The following is a 19,344-nucleotide window of genomic DNA, read 5'->3' on the forward strand; positions in this document are numbered from 1 at the left end:
CCTGACGCGTGGTACAGATGAAGTGCTACATTCATTTAGAGAAGTGGGGGGATGAGGGAAGCGAGCGTGGTTTTAATCATAATAACATCCTTTTCCTCCTCCTTTTCTAACCGTATCTGCTTGGTGGGTGCACCGGTATCGACCTAAGGTTCTGAGACCAACACCTGGCAGTCATCCGTGGCTGGCTGGCCCCACGGCTCCCAGATGGGACATCTGAAGAGCATTAAGAGTCTCACTCGCCCTACCCCCACCCTACAATCCTAGACCCTCCCATATCCATCACTGTCAATGAACCTCACCACTAAATCCTCTCATTTTCAGAGGAGCTGGTATCACCTATTCAAAACAAGGAGAGACCACACAGCCTCGGCAGGCTAGCTCATGGCTCCTGCTCCCTGGGAAGGTGAATGGAGCCGAGCTCTCCTCCTCAGGGACGAGAACTTCCAGAGGGTCAGTGGTCTCTCACCGTTTTCCTTCTCCATCTGCTCACCTCCGTGGTTCGCCCATGGGGCGCACCTTACACAAGGACTCACAGCAGGTTTCTGATAACACGGCAAGGGTCTCCATAGAAATCGTTTCCTATTAGACAGTGAGATCTTGCGGGCACAGTGCAGGCCCCTCCCTCACCTTTGACTCCTGCGCCCTGGTTGCTCAGCGAGGCTCCAGGGCTCCACAGACCTCTGTGTTCATCTCAGGCTAGAGACCTGGCCCTGCGGCGCGGGCAGCCTGAGGACACGGGAGAGGAAATTACCTCCAGACAGGAAGAAAGGGAAAGAGTGACTGCACAAGAATTGTATGGATGCTGAGAAGGTGGCTCAGTGGTAGAACGCTTGCCTTGCATGCATGAGGCCCTACGTTCAATTCCTCAGCATCACCTAAGCAGAAAAAGCCGGAAGTGGGGCTGTGGCTCAAGTGGTAGAGTGCTCACCTTGAGCTGAAGAGCTGAGAGACAGCGACCAGGCCCAGAGTTCAGGCCCCACGACTGACAAAAAGAAAGAAAGAAAGAGAGAAAGAGAGAAAGAAAGAAAGAAAGAAAGAAAGGAAAAAAGAAAAAAGAAAAAAAAAAAAAAGAATTCTAAGGACACGAGGCAAAGGTGATGATGACTTGCAAGAAAGAGGAAGGCCCAAATGGGAGGAAAACGGGGAAGAGGAAGCTGCATGTCTCAGCCGTCCAGGTGCGAGCTGTCTGCCTCTCACTTGTTCACTGGTGATAGCTAAGGATGGAAACAAAGACTCTCACTTGTATTAGATTTAACGGAGAAAATGGAAAGCTAATCAAATGTTATTAGCAGACCGTCACACTTAAAAAACTACTAGGAAGACTGGAGGGGAAGAAATAGAAGGCTGGACAGCAAAACTGTTGCAGAACCCCACAGCCCCTTGGAGCTCCAGCACACGGCAATGGGGCCACTCTGCCTTCCAGGGCGGTCCGGTCCTCCCGTGCACCAGCCTACCGGCACCTTTGCCAGCCAGAGGCTCACTAGCAGCAAAGTACACCACGAGAACCAGCGTGTTTTGTGTCTCTTAAAGGAATCAGAGATGAAGATTTACCACATTCCTTTTATGTCCCTAAACCTTGCTACCCGCTACACTGTGTTTGTTCTTCTTTCTAATACTATGAGCCTTTTCCCAGTTCAATGTTCTTTCTCTGCACATCCAGTGATCAGTGGCATTCTGGGAAACTGCTTCTAGTCTGATGTTCTGGCCTGCTGTATTTCTTAATCATCTAGAAAAAATGGATTAAATGCATACAGGTTAAAAAAATAAACCTTAGTGACCATCACTTTCAGTTATCAAATATTTTCCCTACTTTTTCATTACCTTGTATTTTTCAAACATGATCCCATTTTTAAAAAAAATTAGTTCCTTATTAAATAGTCTCAAAGTATCTCTGCACTAAATCCTCGGGGCGTGGGGAGGGTAGATTAGTAACTGCAATGGCTAACATACAAAGTGCCACCCAAATTAAGTGACTGAAGTTGATTCCACTAATAAAGAGACAAATGGGTACCATATACTTCCTGTGTGCTAGATAAGAATTCTTCATCTATTTTAGAATTTCTACCAGAATGATAATTCTAAATCATAAGGAAATTATAAAATAACTGTTCTTTTTCCAATTCATCAAGAATATAAAAGATAAGGGAGAGATTAAGGAACTATGCTAGGCAAAAGAGCATTAAAGAGACACAATAGTCACATACAACTTGTGCTGTGGGATATTCTTTTCCTACAAAGAATATTAGCGAGAAATTTCAGAATAAGATCTGAGGATTACCTTATAGTTTTGAATATATTGGTGTTAACTTTCTGATTTTGGTAATTGTACTCAGATTATATGAAGTAATATCCTTGTTCTTAGGGAATACGCATTTATATTTAGACATTCATGGGTAGCATGTCCGAAATCTACTCTTAAGTTGGTTCTGACTGGCTTCTAACTTACAATCCTCCAGAATCAGCCTCGGAAGTGCTATGATTATAGGTACATACCATTGCGCCTAGCTCTCAGTATATCTACCAAAGATCAACACATGAAAATTTCCTTCTATGTTCTGAATTATAGGAAATGTAGAAGTTTTTGTGACATTGTTTTTAATGCATCCATGATATTTACACTTACAATCTTTCATCTTTCAAAGAACAGGGGGGGAAATAAGCAAACCAAGTTTCAAAAGATGATGAAAATGAAACGATTTTTGGTCTTTGCCCCAGATCTTCCCTCTAGTTAGAATGACCTCACTAAACACCTGAGGTCCTTCCTGCAAGATCATCTAGCATTCATTAATCATCCATTTTTCCAGGTGCAGCCTGACCCTCTCTTAGAACCTTAATCATCAGCCAACCCAAGAATCCCTCACATGGAGAAAGGCCCATGATACTAACTGTCGTGCTCCATAATCTGTTGTTTGCCATGGATCATCTATATCTGTGTGTGTGTGTGTGTGTGTGTGTGTGTGTGTGTGTGTGAGAGAGAGAGAGAGAGAGAGAGAGAGAGAGAGACAGAGAGAGAGACAGAGAGAGAGACACAGAGACAGAGAGACAGAGAGACAGAGAGACAGAGGGACAGAGGGGTTTAATTAACGGCTATAAAGCTCAACATGCCCCCAAAGTTTCCAATGCAAAAATGAGGGAGAAATAGCCATTTAATAACCTCAAAAGGACACTCTGAGAAAACGATGTTTCTGATGTACATTTAGAGCCCCCAGAATATACATTTGCATTTGTATAACTTCTCATTTCAATGAGAATCTACGTACATTATTTCATTTTATCTTATTAGCATGATGGATTTGTTCTCCATGAACCCGTAGCACTACAGCAACTCGTCATCATTCCATTATCGCCACATGTTTATAGATCTTCCCCTTTATTACTCATTCCAGCTTTTCCATCAAGTATATTTCATATACGAGGTAGTAATTACCAGGTTCTCTACTCCTAACACTTAAAGTTTGCCAATTTTTTTCCTGATCATAAAAGGAATAAGTGCCTATTGTTGAAAAATCGTGAAAATAGAAAAGAAGTATGAAGGAAACAAAACCCCTCCATAATCAGTTAGAGCATCTCAGTATATTTATATACATTTTAAAGGAAATCAGGGCAATTATTCAGAGTTTTGTGTCCTGCCTCCCTCAGCCTGTGGAGCTTTTCTTCCATATCCTTAAATATTAATCAGCATTATTCTTAATGGCCACCTAGATTTCCATCACGTAATTGTAACACAGTTTACTTAATCCCCTCCTTATCTCTTAAAAGACGTATGGCCGAGCCTTCTAATTGCCTTCCTAATAACTGTTCATTGCAAAGAGAACACTCATTTATTCAGGGCACATTGTCCTCAGGTAAGAACTATGTATTACCTGTAATGCACCATGACAATCATATGACTGAAGTCCCAACCAATGGAGATGTAAGAAGAGGCGGGGTTTCAAGGTTAACTTTTTAGAGAGATGGGCAGGGTGACATGGGTACTGTCATTCTTTCATTATCCTACTTTGGAGCTACGCCATCCTAGGACCATGAAGAGACAGTAAGCATGGGGAGAAGATCTGTGGGAAGACCAATGGAAATCAGGTGCCAACTGATTCAGTAAGACCTTCCCTCCTGGACCTGACTGCCCTCTTCCCAAAGGAAAAATTAACTTCCTTAAACCAATCATAGGACATCTCTGTAAACGACAGCTGCATGCCCAAATAACGATCTATTGTATGTATGTTCATAGCTTCAGAAATGAGGCACCAAGACTTCATGCCACAGTAGAATTTCTCTAAGTGTCCATCCAACCTTGGGCTCCTCGTTCTGTATGTCTAACTGCTGTCACAGGCTCCTATCAAGAAGCTCATGAAGGATGGGCTGTGTCTGTTCATTTTTGGTGTTTCTACAACTGCAGTTGGGACTAACCAAGAAAACTTGCCCTTGGCTGGCTCAGGTTACTCCCCTAAAAGAATTCCAAAACTATGGGCCGTGGGGGTCGCTGGGCTCACTCTCCATCTGGAACACAGCCAGCTGGGCAAGGCCCAGGTCCTAGGTGTGTCTCTTCACAGGGAGAGACCTGGGTTAGTACTGAGCCCAGCCACGCAGAGAGGAGCCTGATTCAATGGGACACTCAGTGCTAATAGCACAGCCCAGATACCTAGATACCCAGATACCTCAAAAGATAACTTTTGAAGACTGAACTATTGGAGTAGAGCTAGTGAACTGCCAGCTTAGGTCAGGGCTCAATGAGATGTCTATGCTCCATTCCACTACTTACAACAGCCTCTACACCTTGTGAGGTAAGTTTCTGGCCTTGGCAAGAAGGGAATGGTGAGGATCTTTCTCCAGGCCAATCTAGGTCTTGGAGCAGCACCCGGAACATGCTTGACTTCAAGGGTTTTTCCAGCCTTGGAGGAGTGGGGATACTGCGTGGAAACCCATGTGGCTTAGCTGCACCCCATTTTCTGTCCTTCAAAGGGAAAATAAGCCCAAGTTCTACTCACCTAGGATCCTGCTCAGTTTTACCACCAGTTATAGGATGGGGTTTTTTCTTACCCCCAAATTATTTTTATTTTATTTATTTTTTGTTGGTCATGGGGCTTGAACTCTGGGCCTGGGCGCTATCCCTCAGCTCTTCAGCTCAAGGTGAATGCTCTACTGCTTGAGCCATAGCGCCACTTCCGGTTTTCTGGTGGTTTATTGGAGATAGGAGTCTCATGGTCATTCCTGCCCGGGCTGGCTTTAAACCATGATCCTCAGATCTCAGCCTCCTGAGTAGCTAGGGCATGAGCCACCAGTGCCCGGCTCTACCCCCAAATTAAAGACTATCTTTATCCCTGCTTTGCTGTTTTATACAAACAAGTGTGTGCAAGCAACTTCAGAGGTTTGTGCCTAAAGCAAGCCTCTAAAATATCTGGGTTCAAATACTTCGTTGTGATGGTAGGCGTGGAAGAAGCCAACAGGAGCAAATCTTCGTGTTCGTTATAAATCTTGACTTCTTTAACAACAAATGGCTTGAGGATCTAGGCTGGCTTGAGAGCCATGATAGCTAGGTCAACAATTGGAGCTGACTTCCTTCCAGCTTAATGAAAACTATGAGCTCCTAAGGCATCAGCTGCTGGAGGTGGCCAAGCCCCTGAGATGGAGCAACGATTCAGGGGTGTCTCAGCCTTCTCTGGTCAGTTCATCATCCCCAGAAATCCAACCACTTCCTCCCCACAAGGCACCGCCCACTGGAGATTTTTATTAACCCAATGCTTGGGGGTGTTTCTGTATATTTATATAACCTCCCCTTCTCCCCTTCTGTTCTACCAGGGCATGTGGGGGGGGGGGGGGGAGAGTTATGATAAACTTTAATAAAAACAAAATTAAAATGATTAAACCTTTCATATCCTTTAGAGATAATCTTTCTTCTCCTGGCTGCTCAAATCTAGAAGAAAACAAATGCAAACCATAGCTTGCCTCCCTTTTGCAATTTTCCCCCACCCCTAAAGAGATGAACAGAAAAGCCGAAAAGCTGCCTGTGGCTAGATTTTTGAAACAAATTAAATTTGTCCTCTCTCTCTCTCTCTCTCTCTCTCTCTCTCACACACACACACACACACACACACACACACACACACACACACACACACACACACACGGCAGCCAGGTGTGGCTGAAACATTCTTTCCAAATACCCATTACACATATATAGTACATAAATACATATATTTATGCATGCCAACGTCCTTTTCTCCTGAGTCTTTTCAAAGGGGCCTTAGAGAAGTGAATAGAAGCCCTACCTCTCCCCATCCACTGTATCTCCCTACTCCCCCACACCAAACCATACAGGGGGAAAAAAGGGCTAGATTTCTGATTAAAGGAAGGCCTAGAGAAAACAGTTCCATATGGCGCACATCTCCCTGGTATGACATGGTCTGGTCTAAGGACGTCTTCAGATCCACCCAATGCCTGGGAACATGTCCACCAAGAAAGAAATGGCTGCAGAACTAGATCAGACTTGCCTGTCCAAGGTCAGCTAGTCACAGAAGCCAGACGTGGGCCATCAGGCCTCCAGGATGCGACAGTGACCTCTAGTCTTGCAGTACTGGGGACATCAAGAGAGAAGGTGCTGAGGCACTCTGTCCTAGAAAAAAAGCCCGATCTTATACCCTAAGATGTTCTTCAGAACGTGACCACCAGGGAAGAGGGTGGGCTGCAGAGAAGGTTCTAAGTGTACACTCATCTAGCATTGCCCTTGACAACTGTTCAACTTACTGTTCATCTGACCTGGTATTTGCATCATGGTAGAAAGCTCATCCTCAAAGTAGTATCTTCCCGTGCTTGGTACATGGGCACTGAGTCACCCAGCATGGATGCTGTTGTTTATGGGAAAAACCCTGCCAGCTCCTGGGCTAAAGCAGAGAACCCCTCAGAGCTGTGCGGGTGCCAAGAGCACATGACTGGACTCCATATTGCTCAAGGTAGAGGCAACCTGCCTTCTTCCCCTGGAGATTGTCCTGGTTTCTGGAAAGAAGGCACACAGGGGTATGCCGCCCTGTTCTGACGACGACAAGGAGGTTGAAGCTGAGGGATAGAACACATGCCTGAGCATCAGTAGACGTGTGGGCATGTAACCTGAACAGGGAAAGTCACTCATTCTGCCCTGCTCAGGGCTTTCCCAGCTTTTTGTGTGTTTGTTTTTAAAGATCTCATGATGTAGCCCATGCTCACTATACAGCTCAGGGTAGCCTTGAGCACAAGATCCTCCAGAGTGCTGAGATTACAGGTAAGCACCACCACGCAAAGCAACTTCCCCAACTTGTTAGTAACAAACTCCAAATGCTCTCTTGACCTGCCAGGGTTCATGGAACTGACCTCCACCCACCCGCCCCAACTTGTTTCCTCTTCAGCCACTGCCAGTCTTCGGCTGGACAATGGGGCTGGCCCTCAGTGGGGCACTTTCCCTCACTGCCTCTTCATTCACCTCCTCAAGAGACTTTGTACATGACAAACCAACCCCTGGTCTGCCTGCATCTCGCGGGACTCTCTTTTTATAGCATTCCATGCACCTGACATCCTGTATTTATTTGGTGTTTGCCCTCTTCACAAGGAACAGGAGAAAGTGCAGACTGTTTTCTACTGCTGGCTGACTCCCCAGACTTTCTGGCAACACCTGGCCATCCTAAGGACAGGGTCAGTGTTTGCAGGACGAAACAATTCCACTGCTAGCCCAGCCACAGCTCCCCAGACATGGTTCTTTTCTAGGAACAAGGAGAGTCAGCGTGCCCACTTCCGACCCCCCCCCCCCACCGCCCCACCTAGAGAACGGATGGGCACAGGGAAAGGAACAGGAAGAGGTTAGATAAGGAAAAAGCCCAAGCCAATGAAAACAGCGCGAGAAAAAAAATGAACAAGTTCCTCTCAGACTATGATTAAAAAATGACAATGCTAGATAAAATTTTGGGTTAGAACAACATACAGGCCTGTTCCAAGAATATCACTTACGGTCCAACTTTTAATATTCTAATTAGAACAGAGGTCAAAGGATCTTTAAAACGCAATAAATAGCTCCTTTTATTAGCATATACACACCAAAGGTCTCAAAATACTTGTGAGGTATAAAACTATTAAAAAAGCCCTTCAACATCTACTCTGAAAAACACATCTTTACAAAGTCCTTTCAAAGTCCCTCAAAACTGCTAATGGAAAAAGATGTAAGTGGCAAAATTAAATGCTTTGCTAAAGACATATTTCTCCTATATAGAGAAAGGGAAGGATGGAGAGCGAAAGAGAGGCAAAAAGCATAGAGCCCCCTGGAGGCCAGCAGGCAGCAGACACAACTGACTGAAACACACTATGAGGAATCCAGCCCCCACTTGGTCCCAGGCTTCTGGAAACCTGAGCTTCCAGCAATGAATCCAACACTATCCGGTATGATGTTGTGGACTCTTGTGTAATCCCACACTATCCACGGAGGAACCACGATCCTCATGTGTACATGAGGTGTGTATGTGTGCATATATATACATACACATACATACTATGTATATAAAGCACTAGCAATCTGGTTACCATGATGGGGGGAAATGAACTTTGATTTCATTTAATGTTCTACAGGACCTGGAGAAACTTCTCTGCAAGAACCAGGTAAATACAGACACAATGCTTATGCTGATTTGCAAGGAAGGCCACAAAATTGACACTGCTAGTTAGTGTTTGAGGGGGGGTTAAAAAAAAAAACATTTGGAACTATAATTCTCATAATTGGGTCACAGTTTGAAGGGGGTTCCTTAATACCCGTAGGCCGGAGAAGCAGCCTTGATCTACTTCTGTAAGCAGAGAGATACATGCTCTATTTCTTCCCTGGCCTCCTACCAAGGTTGGGAACAAGTTTCATATGTGATGTAAGTAGCCCCAGAAATGGATTCTCTGGATGCGCCCAAAGGCAACATTATCATTTCTCAGGAAAAAAAGACATTGGTACAGTTAAGGAGGTGTCCCGTGCAGCGGCTAAGGTTGGGAATCAATGTGACAGAAGTCCGTATGTGTGACAGAAGGAATGGCTACAGCTTCCTGCCTCCAAGTCTCTTCTGTCCAAGGAAATCGAAGGCAGGATCCCCCACCCCCACCCCAAACCTGTCAAAACATCTCTCTCATGGCGGGGTACTGGTGGCTCACACTTGTCATCCTAGCTATTCAGGAAGCTGAGATTAAGGATTGAGCTTTGAAGTGAAGCTGTGGCTCAAGAGGTAGAACAGTAGCTTTGAGCAAAAAGAGCTAAAGAACAGCAAATGGGCTCTGAGTTGAAGCCCCAGTATTGGCACAAATCATCAACAACAACATCATCATCATCATCATCATCAACATCATCATCATCATTATCATCATCATCATCTCTTATTGGCTATTTATACAATCCACATTCAATTTAGGGCCATGTCTTACACTTTCAGAATCCCGGGATACCCTTGACCAAGGCCATATAGAATACTGTGGGGTAGAGGTTTCACCAACATAACATATTCTACAGTTCCACTGGGAGTTCCTATGTTTCTGAGCTCTGATTGGCCAACTGGAGTTTCTGCCATGCTTAGATACAGCAGATCCCTAATGCTCATCCCTCAACACAAACACCCTGCAAGGCCTCCCCTAACTCCAGCTGGCACCATTTTTCTCCCCCACCCCAAACTGTTAGTCCTCATGCTGTGCCCCTGGTACATCATGCCTCAGAGGGAGCAGCCCCATCACTGTGCCCCTCTGAGCGGGCTGATGGCCATCAATGAGGACACACACTGCTACCTCTACTCAACGAGATGGGACCAAAGTCACACTGGTGCCTGCAGCCAAGAACAATGCAGCGTGGCAAGGTAGCATGTGTCTGTGCTCCAGTGTGAGATACCAAAGCAACTCTGTTGGCTCAGGTCACCCTACAAAAACAAAGCCAGACTAAGAAAGGACAAATTTAATGAGAACCATCAAGTGCTACTACTGCCCCCAGGGCTGGATGCTCCTCTCTCTGGTGCACAGAGAGGGCATACAGGTTGGGTTAGGAAGCTGTAGACAGACCCTGGACCCAATCCCCAAGTGGCCATCCTGGACATGTCACATGCTGACCTGGGAGACCCTTCCAGGCTTGCGGTAAGTGACAGCAATGAAGCAGTACTCTCCCTATGTCCACCTTCCAGCAGAGTTTAGAGCATTAGCATATTTTACAGAGAGCCAGCAGAAAAGTTTAATTGCCCTTAATTACCCAGTTCAAGAAGGCTCCTGGATAATGGCTCTCAGATTTCTTGCCTGGTACTGACGTAATTTCCCTGACTCTGGCTTCATTATATCTCTAGCTCAGAGGCGAGAGCCTCTCCAAGGTGCCTTTCCATGGGACAATGACATTCTAGAGAAGGCCAGGCCACCGTGAAAAAGGGTGCTCGTATGAGAAGAAGTCACATAGTCAGCTTGCACTCTGTGCGGATGGGCATGCACGTGAAAATGTGCAATTGAGTGTGAGCTCATGTGCTCATGGGCGTGGGTTCTATGGAGAGGGGAGGGGAGGATACTCTTGCCTCTACTCAGAGGAAGGACTGAGACAAGGAATATGTAATCAGAAGCCATCACAATTACAAATGTAAATGAACAGGCAATTGGCACTGACCTTTGTAGATTGTTAGAGGACTAATTAAGGCAAATCAAGAACTCTGTTCCAACAGAAAAACAAGACAGTGCACACCCTGAGAACTACTCATGGCCTCTTTGTGGGGATGCAGAATGCAGAAAGATCAGACGCCAACTGAACTACAAATGCCTCACACTGACAAACGGAAAACCATCTCACAAACAAAAGACAGTCAGGATCCACTTCTTGGCATGTTGATGTGCTGCTACAAATATCTATTCACACGCACTATCATCATTTGAGCTCTTGTTATATGTCTGACACTCTTTGACTGAACATTAAGAAATCCCATCCAGGCACCAGTGGCTCACGCCTGTAATCCTAGCTACTCAAGAGGCTGAGATCTGAGGATCGCAGTTCAAAGCCATCCTGGGCAGTAAAGTACGCGAGCGTCTTATCTCCAATTAACCACCAGAAAACTGGAAACACCGCCATGGCTCAAGTAGCAGAGTACTTGACTTGAGCTGAAGAACTGAAGGACAGTACCCAGGCCCAGAGTTCAAGCCCCATCACACACACACACACACACACACACACACACACACACACACACACACACACACACACACACACACACACACACACACACACACACACACACACACACCATCAACCTATATGCTAGGTTGCTTTTCACTGGACCACACTATCGCCTGTCCTGTGCTGCTATATAATGAGCTCTGTATCTCTGCATGGCTCAAGTAGCAGAGTACTTGACTTGAGCTGAAGAACTGAAGGACAGTACCCAGGCCCAGAGTTCAAGCCCCATCACACACACACACACACACACACACACACACACACACATACACACACACACACACACCATCAACCTATATGCTAGGTTGCTTTTCACTGGACCACACTATCGCCTGTCCTGTGCTGCTATATAATGAGCTCTGTATCTCTGCATGGCAAAATGTCTTTCTGCAAAGCTCACTGCAACTGGACAATCTTAGTCCAAGAAATGGACAGATGTAAAGAGATAAAATCCTATTTCCCCCAGTCCTCCGCTGAGGCTTGAAACTTTAAGTCACCCCAGTTGTTTTGATACTCTCTTACCTTTTAACTTCAACTTCTCAAGTTAGAAATACTCTAGCCTTTTACTATCCCCAAGCCTGGGCAACAAGAAATACAGGACAAAGCACAGCAGAGCACCTTTCACAACAACAAAACCTTCAGAACTGGAGAAGTGGCCACCACATATTTTAGTGCTTTGAGAAAAATTACACTGAAATTGCATATAAATTAGCTATACACACACACACACACACACACACACATTTTAAGGGTGTGCCTCATATTTAGAGGGCACCCTTCTGCCAACTGTGAAAAAAAATTGTCAAATGAGAAAAAGTCAAATGAGAAAGCTGAAAATGGTTTATTTTCTTGTCCTTATAAGCTATGTGATTTACATACCACTTACTCAAACTTGGTTTAAAAGAAAAGATCCTGGGTTGGGAATCTGGCTTAGTGCCTTGTATGCATGAAGCCCTGTGTTCGATTCTTCAGTACCACATACACAGAAAAGGCCGGACGTGGCAGCAAAAGAAAGTTCAGGGATGGGCTGGGAAGGTGGCTCAGTGGTAGAGTGCTTGCCTTGCATGCTCGAGGCCCTGGGTTCGATTCCTCAGCACCACATAAACAAAAAGAAAAAAGCCGGAAGTGGCGCTGTGGCTCAAGTGGTAGAGCGCTAGCCTTGAGCTGAAGAGCTGAGGGACAGCGCCCAGGCCCAGAGTTCAGGCCCCATGACCGGACCCAAAAAAAAAAAAAAAAAAGTTCAGGGACAGTGCCCAGGCCCTGAGTTCAAATTGGCAAAAACAAAAAGATCTTCTAAGCAAAGCCAGAGAGTGTTACAGTAAAGGTCATCACCAAAATCTCATCATGGCCTGGCAAGCTGCAGCTGCCTCCCTGATCCCAGAAATTCACTACCTTGAAAGCCTAGGATGTGCACCAGTCAAGGGGCAATGCTGTCTTTTGCTTGGAGCAACAGTGCCTTAAATTCTGAACGCTCATGTTCTCTGTAAACCGAGTCAGAGCCCAATCACCTTAAATGCCTGAGTTAGTCTATTAACCAGTTTATCTGTGCCAGCGGCCCAGAGTAGACAGCGGCTACATCCCCCAATTCACAGCATGCCTTACATGTAGTAGGCCCTTAACAAAGAACTGTTTGATGTAATTGCAGTGTAGGAAGCTTGAAAATCTTTGTCTATATGAAATTAAATGTAACTAAGGCGAGGGGAGTGAGAGAAAACAAGAGGAGGAAGAGGAGGAGGGAGGAGACAGGCCAACAGCAGAAACACAATGGGCTCCTTGTATTCTTGAAGCTTCCAGCACTGATACAGCGAAATTAACTACAGTTTCACCCGGGAGCCAGAAATGTCTTTTTAATAAGTAAACAGGGAAGGTGATCCTACACGTGACCCACTCATGCGAGCTTTCCATCTTCCTAGAACTTCGAGTCCACTAAAGGGAAGCAGACAGCCAAGGCCAGCAGCTGAGAGATAGATACAGATACAGCACACTGCATGGAGTGGGAGTGGGGGGGGGGGGGGGGGGGGGGGGGGTTGGGAGGTGGAGGAGAAGATAGGAAGGAGATCTGGGGGAATGAAATGAAAAAAAGAAAAACCACAGATCCCAGTGAAGTCAAGAGACACCCCCAACACCCACCCTTTCAGTCCTGCAGATAAAAAATGGAGAGAGATCTTCACCTGGTTAGGTTGTTTTCCAAGGTGTATATTTCTAAGTCATTTTTATCTTTTATCTTTGGTGGGGGCTGTGTTAGGGATTGAAATGAGGGCCTGTGCATGCTAAGCAAGAAGTCAACCACTGAGTCACCTTTACAACAGGCAGACTGACCACGCAAGCGTGGGTTTACCCTAGGCGGGGGACTACACAGCCCAGACCCCAGCCAGCCTGCTCACCTGAGTGAGGCTACACACGAGTACAGCAGCCAGGCCTTCTCCCTCTGGCCCAGGACAGCGCCCACACGTGATGCACTGGCCCGTGAGACCTCGTAAGGGTCTTATGCAGCCATCAGCAGCAGCAGCCAACTGCAGCCATTCCCAGAAAGTTCTAAAGGATGGAGGAACCTTCACAATTTCCTGGACTTCGGTGCATTCCTCAGACCAAAAGGTTCCTATAGGAGAGCAGGCTGCACGGAGAACCTGGCTGGTTGGCAGACAGGTAAGCCGAGCAACAGAAAGAGAGGACGCCATTCCAGAGAGGCTACCATCCCTCGTACGAACTCTTAACTAACTCATAGCAGTACCAGAAAACTGGGTAGGAGGCCCAGAGCCCAGATGAGAAGTGTCTGCTGATTGCTATGGCAGATGAACCAAAGAGGACAGGAAAAGAAGAGAAGAGGAAGAACACCATTATTATCTAGGGACGGTACACCAGCACCACTGGTGTCCAGTGTCTGAGATCAGACAGAGCAAGCAAGGCCCCGAGGGAGGCCCAAAGGCTTCCTTGTGCTCCACCCACCACGCGAAGGATGCTTCTAGCTGGAGCACTGTGTCCCAATCCTTCAGTGAAGGAGGAGAGAAGCAGGAGTACTTTTACAAAGTCCGTGTTTACAAGTACGAGGCTGGTGATCTCAGATCTTCAGTTCGATCAGCCTCCACGTGTCCCCTTTCTTGAGAGGTGCTTTCAAGTTTTTAAGAGCCAATGACCCGGGGGGGACAGGGAGGATATGTTTTAAGATGTGTTCTTTTACAGAGATTTCTAGAACAGAACCAAGTTTCCCCTGCACGTCAGCGGTGAGTGTTACCTAATGGCCTGCCCCTGTGTCGTCAGTCAGTGGAGTACAAACCTCTCTAGAGCGTGTGTGTGGGAGGGCGCCAGTGGAACAACAACATGACTGCAAGCCAAGGACAGTACAAAAGGATCTGGAAGTGCGGAGAGGAAGTCTATCATCTGGGCTGAGGTCGTTCACATACTTCGGGAGGGAGCAAAGCCCCTAATACGCATTAAATGACAGGAGCCCAGAAGGCAGCACAGAGGAGCAGACTGCATCAATAGAAGCATTACATTATAAAACAGGGGACTGTTTGTTCCAGCCCAGAGACCCGGGTGAGATGGCAGCTGTACCCTGTTTAGTTTGGGGCACCTCATTAATAAAAAAAGGGAATTCTGAGCAGAGGGGAAGAAAGAACTGAGGGGTGAAAGGGACCAGCTTTTCTCGGAAGCCCGACACAATGACACGCACAGAGCTGGCAAAAACCAAACGAGCCACACACGGGGAAAGAAAACGGCCCTGTACATGTTGATAGAAAGATGGAGAATGCCGTGACATGTCTCAAAAAGCAGAACAGCAGAAAGCAGCAGCACCTAACAGGGGCCAACATACTCCAGCGGGACCAGGGCCCCCACAGCCAGGAGGCCCAAAGATCTGAGGCTTTGGGGATGGACGAGTGTCTGTGAGTGCTGGTCCCCACTGTACTCCTGAGAACACTCGTACAGCAGGTTGCAGTTAAGAAACCACCAAGCAGGAGTTGCAGGGATGGAGTGTCTCGGCTTGAACCAGAGCAGACATCTGGAAATACATGGGAAGGGAGCGTCTTTGTAGTGACTTGGAAGGGATTTTAAGTGCTAATAGCACCCTCCTGAAGAGATGATTTGGATTGCCAGTCAGAAGACAGGAGATGTTGCCTTTCACCAAAATAAGCAAACTCAACCATCCCGGCAAAGTTGCTAGATGGGGGCCAGTCCCACAGTGGGAACTGCAGCTTTATTTCCATGGGCAAAGTAGCCATGGGGTAAAAGCGGGAGCGGGGAGAGGGAAAGGCTTCGGCTGGGCACCTCCAGGAGGAAGTGAAGCTGATGGACACACAGAGCACACAGAACAATCGGAGATGAGGAAATGCCTCCTCTGCCACGGGAAGGCTATGAATTAATCATAGGTACCTAGAAAAACCAGGGAAAACAAAAAGTTGTACAAGAAGGTAAATGAAATTATAAAACTCTACATGGCTCAGCTGTGATTAATATTTATAGAGTTATAATAATGAAAACACTGAATATTAATAGAACCCCAAATTATGATTTCGTCCTAATGGAAGATGGAGGGAGGGGAGGATGGAGTGCTCAGGGAGGTTACAAGATGGGGGTGGGCAACTGATTAGTACACAGGGGTGTGGAGGGTGAGCGCGTGCGGGGACCGTGTCGAAGGAGTACCGGCAGGGGTGTTGGGGAGGAGGGGTGCCAATGCAGTGTGCTGTATAGAAGAGTGAGAGGCTGCGGCAGGCTGCATGCTGGTGGCGTGTGCTGAGTATGTATGGGACAGGGCTGGGTGGAGGCCCAGCATCTGTGTAGTCCAGGGGGAAAGGATGTTGGTGTGGGTGGTATCTGTTTGAATGTGCAGATATGTGTGTGTGTGAGAGAGAGAAGAGACAGAGACAGAGAGACACAGAGACGAAGACAGAGACAGAAACAGAGAGACAGAGCAGGTAGTAGTGGGTTTACAAAATACTAACGCTAGTGAAACCCACATTGTCCAGAGCAGAAAACCAGAGACAATGCATGAAGTGTCAAAAAATAAGCAAGAAACAGTAGCAGAAATGTGCACGGAAATATCGGGAGAAAAGTCTCCAAGGAAAACACCTGAAGGCTGAAATTCGGAGGAATGGGATGGGATTGAGCCACACCATTCTTCGTAAGGTTTAACCTAACTTTTCACCGCGAAAAATGGCAAAAAAAAAATGCGCAAATGCACAGCACTAGGACTAAAAGCCCGCACAGCACGAAGATGAAAAGCCCACATAGCTCAGTGGCTGAGGAGACACTTCAGGAGACCAAGACGCTGGTGAGGTCACTTCTTTAGACAAGGTGCCATGGGAAGGTAAAACAAGTCTGCCTGGATACGCTGTGAGCTCAGTGTCCTTGAGGTGTCCAGGAAGCTCCTGCTGTTTGGCAGCCACAGAGGGCCAAGCTTCAAGAGCCCTGGAGGGAGGACTTGGACCTATTGGCTAGTGGGGGGTATGGGGGAAAGGCTGAGGCCAGGAGCCACGGACAAGCATGGACAAGTGTGAAAAGAAGCAGGAAGACTAGAGAGAAACGCCCTAAAAGCCAAGAGAAGAGAGCTCTCAGGAGGAAGGAGCCAACTCTTTCAAACACTGGGGAAAGCAAAGAACCAGGCTGAGCAGGGCCAGCTTCTGGGTTGACAAATGCAACACAGATGGCAACAGGTGATGGCAGGCTGAGGTGTGGAAGACGAGCGATAGGCTCTTTCTTTGAGAACCATGAAGGTTCAGTTGTAGAGTGACAACAGGGATTTAGCATTAAGGTAGGACTTTGGTTTTCTCTCCCCAAGGATGATAGAGAAAAGAGTTTGTTTTTGGAGACAGGTCTTCTACATAACCTAGGCTGGCATCCAACTGGAAATCCTCCTCCCCAGCGATGGGATTATAGGGGTGCCTCACCATACCTGGCTTACTTTATTGTTTCAAAGACGCAAGCAGTCGGCTGAGAATGTGGCTTAGTGGTAGAGTGTGTTCCTAGCATGCATGAAGCCCTGGGTTCCATTTCTCAGTACCACAGAAACAGAAAAGGCCAGAAATGGCACTGTGACGCAAGTGGTAGAGTGCTAGCCTTGAGTGAAAGAAGCTCAGGGACATTGACCAGGCCCTGAGTTCAAGCCCCAGGACTGGCAAGAAAAAAATAAAAATAAAAATAAATGACACAAGCAACTGCCTTGTGCTGCCAAGTTATAAGAGGAAAACTAAAGGCTGAAAACACAGAGGAGAGGAGGTAATTCTATGACATGACATCCCAATGAGAATAGAATCACAAAGAAGAGGAAGAAAACAAAAATGACTACAGATGAGATGAAGGAGGGCAGGGAGAAAACAGGTGAGTTCTGCCGCTGGGTGTAGACTTCAGGAAGTAGACTCCATGAAGTCAGGGTCCACAGAACAGTGGGACTCGCTCTTGAACACAACTGAGGTTTTTACAAGTGCTGGTTCTGATCGTCACTGAAGTTCATTTACACAGACTGAGTACCGATCAAGGTCCAAAATATACTATCTGCCTGGTCAGGATGAACCAAAGATGGACATGCAGGAGGACTTTGGGAGCCAAGGACAGATCTTCCGTGGTCCTGCTCTCTGGGCGTGACTTCCTTGTGGTTGCGTATATGCCCAAAGTAAAGTGGTGCTAAGATTCTTAAAAGAACGCACCAAATAGACCCTTCTTTCAAGCACACAATGTCCAGAAGAGGGGCCACCGTCGAACTCGACACCCAGCTGCACAGGTAATACATCTGCCCCCAGAAAGATGTCCACAGGAGGCGGATCAAGACCCATGCCCAGACCCAGCCTGAGGAGCTCGTGCCTCACCTGGGTCAGTGGAGGGACACCTGCGGATGGTGAAGATCTGGCCCAGGTCCTCGTCCTCCTCGGGCAGGCCCTTCTGCAGCCGCTGTAGCTTGCGCAGGCTCTCGCTGCGCTGGTGCTTCATGGAGCGCACGTGCTGGATGAGGTTCAGCTTGGCCTTTGTGGAGTAGTTGCACAGGACGCAGTGGTAGTAGCAGCTCTCGCCCTCCACGCCACTCTCATGTTGCTGCAGGTGCTGCGGGGACAAAGGAGAGGGACGTACCCCTGGGTCAGCCACTTGAAGCCGCCACTGCCAAGAACCCATCCCTGTCCCCACGGTAGCCAGAGACACGCCACCAGGGACGTATTAACACGCCACCAGGGACATATTAGGACCGTGAACTGTACAACTGTTGATGACAAGGGTCCTTAGGTGGGGAGTTCTGCATTCGCTGAAAGGTGTCCCTTTCTCCAGCAGTTCCCTGGAGACAAGCAGCATAAGACACACATTCCTGTCTTCCCCAAAGGCCCATAATGGCTCATCCACTGGGCCTTCCCAGTGTCACACAATTTCAAATGTTCTTCCTTTCATGCTCCAAAGTGCCTTGCTTTATTTAGGTTGGGGTGGGCAGGCTGAACTGCACCGCCTGTTTTTATACAGTGGAGTTGAACAGTTGTTGAAGTGAGATGGTATGGCCTAAATTAGAGACTAAAATGGTACCGCTGGGCCCTTTACAAAGCCAGCCAGCCACACTTTGCCCTGGTGACCTAACCTGCGGTCACCTACTGCATCCCCGGTTGGCAGTCAAAGCTGCTGTTGGGCTTTCCATAGGAGAAATAACTTGATTTTGTTGTTGTTTTGGTGCTGGTCCTGGGGCTTGAACTCAGGTCTTAGGCACTGACCCTGAGCTTCTTTTGCTCAAGGCTAGCTCTCTACCCTTTGAGCCACGGCTCTACTTCTGCTTTTTCTGTGATTAGTTGGAGATAAGAGACTCACAGACTTTTCTGCCTGGGCTGGTTTTGACCAGTAATCCTCAGATCTCAGCCTCCTGAGTAGCTAGGATTACAGGAATGAGCCACAGGGGACAACTTGTGTGCTGAGAGAATCCAAGATTAAGCCTCCCTCTGAGTTAAAAAAAAAATGACAGAAACATTACTTTCTCCCAATTTCTCTCTACCTCTTAAGGACATCTGGATCCATCACTGGTCAATACTGCTGGTCACCCTGGTGTCTCTGTTCTATGTTGTGGACAAGGGGCTGGGTCCAGAGTGGGGAAGCTCAAGGGCCAGCAGTAAACAGGTACGCATGGAAGCAGAGTTCCGGGCACAAGAAGAATGGAGGTCATACAAACAGCAGACCCCACAATTCTTTGCCTAGGAGAGTTAAAGATCATCCAA

The 19,344-nt window shown here is 47.1% G+C and overlaps 1 protein-coding gene across 1 annotated transcript in view; it reads right to left on the reverse strand.

Moving 5' to 3' along the window:
* Zfhx3 (zinc finger homeobox 3) overlaps positions 1-19,344 on the reverse strand; it is a 167,236-nt gene that overhangs the window by 73,317 nt on the left and 74,575 nt on the right. Inside the window, exon 6 of the mRNA XM_042700802.1 lies at positions 17,971-18,202. Within this exon, the coding sequence (XP_042556736.1) occupies positions 17,971-18,202 (232 nt within the window). The remainder of the gene's footprint in view (positions 1-17,970; positions 18,203-19,344) is intronic.

This window comes from Dipodomys spectabilis, unplaced genomic scaffold, assembly GCF_019054845.1.
Source record: "Dipodomys spectabilis isolate Male_0828 unplaced genomic scaffold, ASM1905484v1 ptg000273l, whole genome shotgun sequence".
In the NCBI taxonomy this organism is placed as follows: domain Eukaryota; kingdom Metazoa; phylum Chordata; class Mammalia; order Rodentia; family Heteromyidae; genus Dipodomys; species Dipodomys spectabilis.